General features: G+C 37.8%; 1 protein-coding gene across 11 annotated transcripts in view; it reads left to right on the plus strand.

Annotated features, from left to right (window-relative positions):
• SRPK2 (SRSF protein kinase 2) overlaps positions 1 to 12,690 on the plus strand; it is a 310,240-nt gene that overhangs the window by 171,438 nt on the left and 126,112 nt on the right. For 7 of the 11 annotated variants that reach the window (XM_073328503.1, XM_073328505.1, XM_073328511.1 and 4 more), the window contains 2 exons: positions 3,975 to 4,058; positions 6,150 to 6,301. In XM_073328503.1, coding sequence (XP_073184604.1) covers positions 3,975 to 4,058; positions 6,150 to 6,301 — 236 coding nt within the window. Of the gene's footprint in view, positions 1 to 2,210; positions 2,232 to 3,974; positions 4,059 to 6,149; positions 6,302 to 12,690 lie in introns of those variants that run through there. The other 4 variants (XM_073328508.1, XM_073328513.1, XM_073328512.1 and 1 more) reach the window with 3 other exon arrangements.

The raw sequence follows: 12,690 nt of genomic DNA on the forward strand, positions 1-12,690 counted from the left end.
CTACAAATTGTTCATACAAGATTGCCCTCCCTCTGTGAGGACTCACTCATTCAGACACATGGCCATTCCCCATGCAGAACAGTGTTTAGTTCAAATAACTTCGCTGTATGGCTACCTGGTGGTCAGCGTATTCTTATCCATCGCTTTAAAGTAAAGCTGTGTTGTCTTTGTCTGATAGACTTTTGGACAAAGAGTTCTGGCGTCTTTCTTGCTTTTCCTTTATTAAAACTCGTCATGTGGTGTGGGAAGAAAGAAGAAAAGCAAAAAGTTAGCAAGTACAAAAATCATCTCAAACAAAAGCTGTTTATTCTTTTGGTTAAATTTTCCTGGTGTTTTAAATTTCTCTCTCATTTGTAAAGATTGATTTTCCTGCTGCCTACTTCCCAGTTGTAAGGGATCTTGGAGCACCAATTTCCCACAAGAGAGGACAGAAAAATTTACTTACCCATCCATAATTTTTCCTTCTCTGAAGTGGGCACCTGGTGCTCCACGAGACCACACGCAGGCTATCACCAAATTTTGCATTACATTCAAGCTGCACGGGAAATACATCAATCCTTCCTTTTCTCTTTTGGAGCATTTCTACAGAGAGAGAAATTGAGAGCTTGGAATCTGACTTTGCTGTAATTCTTCATTTCCATTTTTTGTATAATAAACAAATAAGATAAAACAATGAAGAGTCCTTGTGGCACCTTAGAGACTAACCAATTTATTTGGGCATAAGCTTTCGTGGCCTAGAACCCACTTCATCAGATGCATGGAGTGGAAAATACAGGAGCAGGTATAAATACATGAAAAGATGTGACTTGCCTTACCAAGTGTGAAGTTAGTCTAATGAGACAATTCAGTTGACAGAAGGATACCAAGAGAGGAAAAATAACTTTTGAAGTGCTAATGAGAGTGGCTCATTTCAGACAGTTGACAAGAAGGTGGGAGTAACAGTAGGGGAAAATTAGGTTTAGGTTTTATAATGACCCAACCACTCCCAGTCTTTATTCAGGCCTGATCTGATGATGTCCAGTTTGCAAATTAATTCCAGTTCTGCAGTTTCATATTGGAGTCTGTTTTTGAAGTTTTTTTGTTGAAGAATTGCCACTTTTAGGTCTGTTGTTGAGTGACCAGGGAGATTGAAGTGTTCTACTGCTTTTTGGATCTTATGATTCCTGATGTCAGATTTGTGTCCATTTATTCTTTTGCATAGAGATTGTCTGGTTTGGCCAATGTACATGGCAGAGGGACATTGTTGGCACATGATGGCATATATCACATTGGTAGATGTGCAGGTGAACGAGCCCCTGATGGTGTGGCTGATGTGGTTAGGTCCTATAATGGTGTCCCTTGAATAGATATACAGACAGAGTTGGCATCGGGGTTTGTAGCAGGTTTGATTCCTGGGTTGGTGTTTTTGTTGTGTGGTGTGTAGTTACTGGTGCGTATTTGCTTCAGGTTGGGTGGCTGTCTGTAAGCGAGGACTGGCCTGTCCCCCAGGGTCTGTGAGAGTGAGGGATTGTCCTTCAGGATACGTTGTAGATCCTTGATGATGCTCTGGAGAGGTTTTAGTTGGGGGCTGTAGGTGATGACTAGTGGCGTTCTGTTACTTTCTTTGTTGGGCCTGTCTTGTGGTAGGTGACTTCTGGGTACCCTTCTGGCTCTGTCAATCTGTTTCTTCACTTCACTAGGTGGGTATTGTAGTTTTAAGAACTATTTTTCCTCCCTTGGTGTCCTGCTGTCAATTGAATTGTCTCATTAGACTAACCTCACACTTGGTAAGGCAATTCACATCTTTTCATGTATTTATACCTGCTCCTGTATTTTCCACTCCATGCATCTGATGAAGTGGGTTCTAGTCCACGAAAGCTTATGCCCAAATAAATTGGTTAGTCTCTAAGGTGCCACAAGGACTGCTTGTTGTTTTTGCTGATACAGACTAACACGGCTACCACTCTGAAATAAGATAAGTATCCTGCCTGGAGATATCTAATCTGTTGTAATTATATTAATTAGAATTGATAGTTTATTATCTTAGCTTGGGCAATTGACGGGGGAGTGAAAGGGAGTCATTTCTCTGAAGAGCTCCACCTGCTGGCAGAACATACTAAAGCTAGGCAGTTGTTTTGTTTTGTTTTTTAAAAAGAGGAGCCTCCAGGCTTTGAAAGTTGAGGAGGAATATTCCAGTTATAATGGATCACAGAGCGCAGGGTGCCCCATGTAGAAAGAAAAAATTAGAATGGGTGAGTACATTTTAGCATGTGTGTGTTAGATTCATATTTGGGGTGTCATAAAAGTGCAATAATGTAAATAATCTTTAGTTAGAAATCTTACTGCATTTCCTAGAACGTTTGATAATGCTGTTTTAAAAAATATTAATTGAAGTTGGTATATATGCTTTTTGCTATAATTTAAAACTTTAGCATTTTGACTCTTTAATGCCAAAGGTGTTTTAAAGTCCACTTAACAAATATAAATAAAACATTTTTAAAAATTAGCATTTCAGTATTTTTATAGTTATAAATAAAATCTCAACAATAACTATTTTTATATTTATTTCATACATCTCAAAGAAGGATACAAGAGTAGCTTTCATAGTATCTGATCATTCAATGAGAGGACATGTAAAGTAACCCTGTTAGTGCTCCTTCATAAACACTGGCACAGCTGAGTCCTGTGAAATAGTGTAGTAAAGAGAGGGCAACATTTAACATTGGTAAAGTATCATAACTAGTTTTTATTAAACTATTTGACAGAAATTCAGGCAGCCAAATGAAGTGTTAGATATAGTCATCAGGTTTATGTGATATAGCATGTGTTCAGTTTAAAAAACCCCACAAAACTGGAGAAGTGCTTTCACGGCTAATCACCAAGGTGTTGTCCTTCCTCATCCCCTTCTCAGGCAGCAAATAAATTTAGCCTTTCCAGAGATGCCAGTCTTACAGGCTCCATAGACAAAACAGAGCTCTCTGATTTTAAATCAACACTTTATACCTTGTAAGTAAAAGTCTAAATAGCCAGATAAGAAACTATTTCAAGACTTCTTCTATTCTTCCTTGTTCCAACAATTGCTAATATGACATACACAAAGGCCAATAAGAACAACCTATCCCTGAATTCCCAGCTAGCAAATATAACAAGGATTATAACAGAAAAAAAATCTCTTCTTAAAATAAATCAAATATATAGTAAGTTGGAAAAGTCTCAAATGACTCTTCATTTTGTTAGACTGTTTCTCCAGAAATATCTGCTTTTTCAAATTCTAAAAGTATGGATTACTTTTGGGCCTTTGGAGAAACGTTCTTGATATTCCTTGGTGTTTACTTCAAGATGAGTAATGAAAAGTTAGAGTCCTATTTCTGAGATAACTCACAGTTCTCTCTTAAGTACTATCAATATCTGGTGCAGAAATAGAACAGTAGCTCCTTGTTACTAAATCACTGTAGATTCATTGTAACTTTAGCATCTTGTACAGTTCTCTCCCTCAGAGAGAGGGTTCAGTGAGTAATGTATTGCTAAATTTTATAGTGCCAGAACCCTGCCCTCCACTCTTGACCTCACAGCTTCCCCTGATCCTTTTCTCCCCCACCCACCCTTTCCACTTTTCTGCCCACTTCATACATGCCCTGCCCCCCTTTCTCTCTTCCTCTTCTCTCCTATCACCTTCCCCAAACACACTTTCCCTTTGCACCCAACACTCTGCTCTATTTGCCACTTTGCATAGGTGTCTGGTGAAAATATTCTATGGTGGTGGTGGGTGGGGGGAAAGGAGATTTGAGTATATTCTACCTGGATATTATTGCCATACTCTCTGAAACATTATCCAATGGAGAATCTCATGGCTGAAGTTAGTTACTATAGTTTCTAAAGTCATATAATCCAATATGATGATTCCAAACATTCAAAAATATGCCCTTGTTACCTGACTCACTGTTTTCAGGTATGCCAACCAAGTGCAAGTTCATGATTGTGCATTTGTTTTCTAGCTCATCAGTCTTAATGTTGAACTGTTTACAGTCCTTGACCACGGTATCCAAAATGGCCTCATGTCCAGAAGATGAAGTTTCAAGGTTTGTGACATGGAGCTTTACACTGTGAATTCTTTTTAAAAATGGATTAGAGCTTTTTGTCAACCTCCAGCTGGGCTTGAATGCTATCTGTTCATTTATGTAATAAATCCAGGCTTTTGGAGACGGTAGATTTCAGGTCCATTAGTTGACCTTGTACTAAGATTGATGGTGATTGGACTGAGAATGTTTTTGTGAGACCAAATTCAGTTTTCTTTCAATCAAAAATAGCAGTACAGAGATGAATGACGCTAACAAAAAAAGGGAATAAAAGGAATAAAAATTAATCCAATTCCTTGAGAGAAATATTTAGAAACACAATTGCTATAGGTAGAGCCTTGCAAATCTGCAGATATCTGCTTTATGTCCTCAGACCATGTTTGAAGATCATGGATTGGATGCAGATACAAATTTTATATCCACGCAGGACTCTAGCTATATGACTTATGCATGCATTTTTCCTTCCCCTGTTTCTATTCTCTCCCATTCAAATCTTTAATTTTCTAAAATTGTTAATTCCTGCCTAAAGCTTAGCAAAAAAGATGCTGAAATGTATTCAAAATTGTCTTTCTAAATCTTAGAATTTACTCAGAATGTAATAACACTTCTTCCATTTGTTTCTGGAGGAGGTGTAGGGGGGGATAAATTTGATACTCATGCAAGTTTTAATATTGCTTAGAGCAAAGGCATAGCAGCTGCTGTGCAGGCTGCCCCATATTGCCAATTAAACTTATTTCTGACCAACTGTACCTTGCTATTCCAAATGCTGTATTTTCCCAAACAGACTATATGTTGTGCATAAAAGTGGAGGGGTATGTGTTGTGATATGGATATATGTAGTACTGAGATAAATCCACCTAAATAATTTTCTGTTATGATCACGCAGCAGTATTTGAATTTAGATTTCCAGAGTTGAAAAGTTAACATGTTACACCAAGGTATTTTCCTGTCCTCAACTGTTGTGGTTTTAATGGAGAGACACTGATAATTTAAGTGAGATCTTTCAGAGAGGTGGAATTTGCAATAGATGTGAAAATAAGTGTAGATAGTTATGGCTGGTGATGGAAGGCTCAGATCAACCTTACCTATATCAATACAATACATTACTGATCTCTTTTTCTGCAAATAAGATTTTCTGTATATTTGTAAGTATAAATACAACCCTCCCCCCACAACATCAAACTATTTGAGAGAGAGAGAAAAAAGATTAACAGATAGGTACCTAAATGTCCTCTTTTTCTTACATAGATAGCTGATGACAACCAAAATGTGAAAATCTGACAAAACTCTAAGCTTCAAAATACGAATTGTAATTATTCTAATTATCGTATATGAAATGTATTCTAAATAGCTAATCCAAGAAGACATCTCACTTGTAGGATACCTCTGATCTTCAGAAGCCAGAACAGTGATCAGAATACAAAATGTCTTTAACAATTCACTGTTTCAAAAACATATGTGGTAAAAATCTGTGTGTTTCCATTGATTGATTCCATTGCATATTTTGAGCAAAGGCTAGCTAAGAAGCTTAGTATTTTCTTCCTATTTACTACTACTTGCTCCTTCCATATTGAGGTGATTTTCTACATTACTGATAGAAATTAGATATGGAAAAAGCCTGTGGAGTCATCTAGTTTATTGGATGGATTGCTGCCTGCAATATGTTCTTGAAACTTCTTTGTTGCTGTCACAGAGGTGACTTGGTATAACTTGTCCACATTGGTCATCTTTGAGGAATATTCTTTCTTGATTCCAAGTACTTCATACTCTAAAAGCATATGTACAGTTTTTCATATACTGTTTAGGAATTTGTAATATTTTTATATGGCTAATTATTCCTGATATTGTAAACCTTTTATGAGCTGTTTCAGTGTAATGGTCTACCTTCACATGAAAGCTATATCTCGTCTTGCCAGCTTTACCTACATACATTTTTGGAAATACCTGGGGCATTACCAGATAATATAAAGAATAACTGTGGGAAAATAAATGAGATGTATTTCACTAAAATTCGAAAGATGGATTTTGTGGCTCAACCCTCAATTAGCATCCTGACCAAGCTTCTCAGTAAATGTACTTTCTTTTCATTTTCAGGCCAGAGCCTCAACAGAAAGCTCCATCTGCACCACCACCCCCACCTCCACCCCCACCTCCGCCTCTGCCAGAGCCAGCACCACCAGAACCAGAGGAGGAGATTCTGGGATCTGATGATGAGGAGCAAGAAGACCCTGCAGATTATTGCAAAGGTTTGTGTAATTAAGCACTATATAAAATGTTGAATGTTAAATAGTAAACATCTCTATAGCCCTTGACAACTTTGGTCCTCAGGAGCCACTTGAACAGTCTTCTTTTAGAGTGAAGTTTATGGTTTTGTGTGGTAGACAGAGTTTTCTTAGTGCTGGTCCTAGATTATGGAGTTCACTCCTGCAAGAGTCAAGGGTATGTCTACACTAGAGAGACTGTTCAGGCATTGCTATGTCGCTGTAGCTATGCTGGCATAACCCTGTAGTATAGATGCTGCCTATGTTGTTGGTGTAGGAACACCACCTCCCTGAATAATGGTAGCTGTAAGTCGATGGAAGCATTCTTCTGTTGACATAGCTTCATCTTACAGGGGGCTAGTTTGGCATAACTGTGTCGGGCAGGGAGTGCTTTTTTTCCCCACACACCTGACCAATGTAATTATGTTGATCTAATTTTTAAGTGTAGACCAAGCCTAAAAATGGCCAGAAAAGTCACCATTTTCTGTCTATGCAATGCTTATCACTTTTATTTACTTTACTTTTCCCTAGGCAAAGGAATGGAGAGAACATTTTTGGACTAACATTAGCCACATTATTTTTTAACTCTGCAAGGCTTTCAAGTACTCTGATGACTGGGATGATGTAATAACCTATACTTAGAATAGAATTTATTTATCTGATTCTTCCCTCTAACTTATCTGCACCATCCTGAGACTCTCGTTCACTCACTGGAAATCTTCTGATCCTGTTCTTGTACACTATATGGAAACTTTACTCAGGCCGTTCTTATTCTGCTATTCTGCCTGATTTATGGTGAGCATGGGCTAATTAGATCCAATCAGCTAGTCTAATTGCCCCAACTTCTGCCGGGAGTCTTGGCACCATATCTTGGGGGCATTTTTGCTCTAAGTCCCTCGCCACATCACTGGGAATCTGGTAAAGTACAAAACATTATTTTAGTGGAGAATGCAGATAAACTTAAATAAGCCTTCATGAAACTCTTCAGCTATTCACTGTGGTAACCAAATTGATTGTACTGTGTACTCAAGACAAGTGAAAGAGAAGTAAATATTGAGCAAAAAACGTTAATGTGAACCAGGAGCAACCAAAAAAGTGCAGATCTATTGCCCCATGAGAACTCCTGTTCTTAGTGTTATGCATGTTACATCACATAGGCGCATAATTTTGTCAAAGCATTCCATACACCAAAGAATTTCTAAAAAATATTCTTTGAAGTTGGATAAGGCCAGAGTAAAATCTTGTAATTGTTGAAGATGTGTTTTGGTTGCTGTCAATCTTTCTCTAATTCTACCAGTTGTATAGTAAAATTATGAAGTTTTATTTAAAAAACCCAAACCAGTTTTTGTGTAGCTTACTAATTGCCACACCAATTACTCTTACAAAAATATTCCAAATACCAGGCTTTTCATGAGATGGGATGGAGGGGTTCTTTAAGCTCCAAAGATACCTTTTTCTTTTACCAATTTTATTTCACTTCAAACCTTAATGCTCTACATCTTGATGACCTCCATTCCTGTTTAGAAGAACTGGATGCTATTCCCTATGAAACTGTCACTACTATCTCCAAATCAGCCAGAAGGACTACAGCAAAGCAACAGAATTCATACACCCTTCTCCTAAGGGCCGAGTGGAGTGACTTGCCAGTTTGTTCATCTGCTTCCAGTCAAGCAAAAGAGCACCAAGTTCAATCCTTGATCTGATCATACATCTGGTAACTTACTGTGCTGTCAGTAGACTGCCGGCCCATTCAGTTATAGGCTTAAAAAACATAAGAATGGCCATGCTGGGTCAGACGAATGGTCCATCTAGCCCAGAATCCTGTCTTCTGGTAGTAGCTGGTGCCAGATGCTTCAGAGGGAATGAACAGAACAGGGCAATAAATGAGTGGTCCATCCCCTATCGTCCAGTCCCAGCATCTGGTAGTCAGAGGTTTGGGGACACTTAGAGCATGGGATTGCATCCCTGTCCATTGTGACTAATAGCCATTGATGGACCTATCCTCCATGAACTTATCTAATTATTTTTTGAAAACCAGTTTTAGCCTTCACAACAACCTGTGGCAACAAGTTCCATAGATAGAATGTGTGGTGTTTGAAGAAGTACTACCTTACGTTTGTTTTAAGCCTGCTGCCTATTAATTTCATTAGGTGATCCTTGATTCTTGTGTTGTGTAAAGGAGTAAATAACACTTCCTTATTCACTTTCTCCACACCATTCATGATTTTAAATACCTCTATCATATCCCCCCTTAATTGTCTGTCTTCTACAGTGAACAGTCTCAGTCTTTTTTAATCTGTCTTCATATGGAAGATGTTCCATACTCCTAATAATTTTTGTTGCCCTTCTCTGTACTTTTTTCAATTCTAATATATATTTTTTAAGATGGGGCAACCAGAACTGCACACAGTCTCCAAGTTGTGGGTGTACCATGGATTTATATAGTGGCATTATGATATTTTGTGTCTTGTTATCTATCTTTCCTAATGGATCCTAACATTCTGTTAGCTGTTTTGACTGCTGCTGCACTTTGAGCAGATGTTTTCAGAGAACTATCCACTATGACTACAAGATCTCTTTCTTTAATGGTAACAGCTAATTTAGTCCCCATCATTTTGTATGTATAGTTGGGACTATGTTTTCCAGTGCACATTACTTTGTGTTTGTCAGCATTGAATTTCATCTGCCATTTTGTTGCCAAGTCAGCCATTTTTGTGAGATCCCTTTGTAACTCTTTGCAGTCAGCTTTGGACTTAACTGTCTTGAGTAATTTTGTATTGTCTGCAAGCTTTGCTATCTCACTGTTTATCCTTTTTCCCATATCATTGATGAATATGTTGAGGAGCATTGGTTCCATAAAGATCCTTGGGGATCCTACTATTTACCTCTCTCCACTGTAAAATCTGACCATTTATTCCTACCTTCCCCCCTGTCTTTTAACCATTTACTAACCTGTGAGAGGACCCTTCCCTCTTAACCCATGACTACTTATTTTACTTAAGAGCCCTTGGTGATGGAACTTTGTCAAAGACCTTTTGAAAGTCCAGGTACACTATATGCACTGGATCACCCTTGTCCACATGCTTGTTGACTCCGTCAAAGAAAGGTAATAGATTGCTGAGGCGTGATTTCCCTTTACAAAAGCCGTGTTGACTCTTCCCCAAGATGTTGTGTTCATGTGCTTTATAATTTATTCTTTATTATAGTTTCAACCGTTTGCCTGGCACTAAAGTTAGCCTTACCTTCCTGTAATTGCCAGGATTGTCTGTGAAGTTATTTTTAAAAAACAGTGTTATATTAGCTATCCTCTAGTCAGTTGGTACAGAAGCTGATTGAAGTGATAGGTTACATACCTCAGATAGGAGCACTGCAATTTCGTATTTGAGTTCCTTCAGAACTCTTGGATGAATTCCATCTGGTCCTGGTGACTTATAACTCTCTACTTTTTTCAGTTTGTTCCAAAACCTCCTCTATTGACATCTCAATCTGGGAAAGTTCCTCGATTTGTCACCTAAAAAAAAATGGCTCAGGTTTGGGATTCTCCCTCACATCCTCTGCAGTGAAGACCAATGCAAAGACTTAATTTAGCTTCTTCACAACAGCCTTGTCTTCCTTGAGTGCCCTTTTAGCAGCTAGGTCATCCAGTGGCCCCACTGATTGTTTGGCAGGCTTCCTACTTCTTATGTACTTAAAGAAAAATTTTTTTTTGCTGTTTAGTTTTTGTGTCTTTTACTAGTTGCTCTTCACATTCTTTTTTGGCTTGTCTGATTTTATTTTTACACTTGTCTTGCCAGAGTTCATGATCCCTTCTATTTTCCTCAGAAGGATTCAACTTCCAGTTTTTAAAGGATATCTTTTTGTCTCTAACCACCTCTTTAACATTGTTGTTTAGCCATGGTGGCACTTTTTTGGTCCTCTTGCTGTTTTTTTTTTTAACTTGGGTTATAATTTAGTTTGAGCTTCTATTATGGTGTGGTAATTTTCCATGCACTTTGCCAGCATTTCACTGTTGTGACTGTTTGTCTTAATTTCTGTTTAATTAGCTTCCTCATTTTTGTGTAGTTCCCCTTTTTGAAGTTAAATGCTACTGTGTTGGGTTTCTGTGGTATTTTGCCCCCAACAGGAATGTTAAATTTAATTACATTATGGTTGCTATTACTGAACAGTTCAGTTATAGTCACCTGATGGACCAGATCTTGTGCACCACTTAGGACTTTTTCAAGAATTGCTCTATGTGGATTCCAGGACTAGCTGCTCCATGAAACAGTCATTAATGGTGTCTGTGCATTTTATATCTGCATCCAATCTTGAGGTGATATGTAGCCAGTCAATATGGGGATAGTTGAAATCCCCCATTATTATTAGGTTTTCTGTTTTTGTAGCCTCTCTAATCTTCCTGAGCATTTCATAATCACCATCACCATCCTGGTCAAGTGGTCAGTAGTATATTCCTACTGCTATCCTCATTATTCAAGCGTGGAATTTCTATCCATAGAGATTCTGTGGTACAGTTTGATTCATTTAAGATTTTTACTATATTTGACTTTATGCTTTTTTTCACATGCTGTGCCACCCTCTCACCAGCACGACCTATTCTATCATTCCTATATAGTTTGTACCTTGGTATTACCATGCCCCATTGATTATTATTGTTCCACTGAGTTTCTGTGATCGCTATTATATTCAATATCTTCACAGAATACTAGGAACTCCTGTTCAACCATCTCAGTATTTAGACTTCTAGCGTTTGTATTCAAGCACTTAATAGAATTTAAATGTACCTACATTAAATGTGCTGTACTTAAAATACTTTTCAAGGATATTTGACTTCCACAATGTTTGCTTACTTCATGATGGTATAGCCTGATAACTGTAAACCTATAGATGACCTACTTATTTGCCCCATTATCTATTCACAATGGCATATGAATGTGCAAATCTTTGCTTGCTATTTTAATTTCTGGCTACAAAATACATGTATCTTTTCACATGCTGTCTTAGATTGAGTTCTCATTTTTGATGTCTCCTTTCCATGTTGTTAGCTTTCTTTTTCAGGTAACATCATATTTTAGCTAGCATTTTATTGACACTTGTTTTATAATAAAAAAATATATTTTAACAGCATGTCATGACAATGCAGCCATGTCAATACACATACATCATACAATATTTGATCCTGTGCTAATACAGTTCCTAACCGTTAAAAACCTACTCTAAGTTAAAGCAGTATTGCAAGATGTGGGAAATAATCTAAATTTAATCTAATAATGGGGTTATTCTGAGTTCACCATGATGGAAATAAATTCTTCGTTAATGCCAAAAAAGGGAGAGGGAGAGTTAAATGGAAAAAATAATGTAATTAAACCAGTTTGGGCATAAATAAATTATATAAAAAGAAAAACTTTGTTCTAAATATTAATCTGTATATCAAATCGTGTGGTTCCAAAACGTATCTAATATCTTTAGGGCTTGATCCTACTCCTAGTGAAGTAATTGGGATCCTTTCCATTTTCTTGTTGGGAGTTTAGTTTTATCTATATCTGCTGGGAAAATAAATGTTTTCTTATCAGAATAACTGTACTGACAAAGAAAGTTTCCCTTGGTTGAATGATTTAATATAAATGTTAGTCCTGGAGAATGCTAGTTTTACCTCTGTTGAGCTGCATTTGGCTTCCTTTGGGATCACATTTTGGGTACATAGATTTTCACAAATAGGAAGGAAAAAGAATACCGGATTTCTTTCTAGATAGCATAAGTGAACTATCTTATTCTTAGAAGATGAGTGTATTTAACTCAGTTCTTCAATTAACTGCTTCAGCATCCTGTTTTTCAAACAGTCCTATAGCTTAAATGTTTAAGAGATCATAGAATCATAGAATATCAGGGTTGGAAGGGACCCCAGAAGGTCATCTAGTCCAACCCCCTGCTCGAAGCAGGACCAATTCCCAGTTAAATCATCCCAGCCAGGGCTTTGTCAAGCCTGACCTTAAAAACCTCTAAGGAAGGAGATTCTACCACCTCCCTAGGTAACGCATTCCAGTGTTTCACCACCCTCTTAGTGAAAAAGTTTTTCCTAATATCCAATCTAAACCTCCCCCACTGCAACTTGAGACCATTACTCCTTGTTCTGTCATCTGCTACCATTGAGAACAGTCTAGAGCCATCCTCTTTGGAACCCCCTTTCAGGTAGTTGAAAGCAGCTATCAAATCCCCCCTCATTCTTCTCTTCTGCAGGCTAAACAATCCCAGCTCCCTCAGCCTCTCCTCATAAGTCATGTGTTCCAGACCCCTAATCATTTTTGTTGCCCTTCGCTGGACTCTCTCCAATTTATCCACATCCTTCTTGTAGTGTGGGGCCCAAAACTGGACACAGT

This window comes from Lepidochelys kempii, chromosome 1 (assembly GCF_965140265.1).
Source record: "Lepidochelys kempii isolate rLepKem1 chromosome 1, rLepKem1.hap2, whole genome shotgun sequence".
NCBI classification, from domain to species: Eukaryota; Metazoa; Chordata; order Testudines; family Cheloniidae; genus Lepidochelys; species Lepidochelys kempii.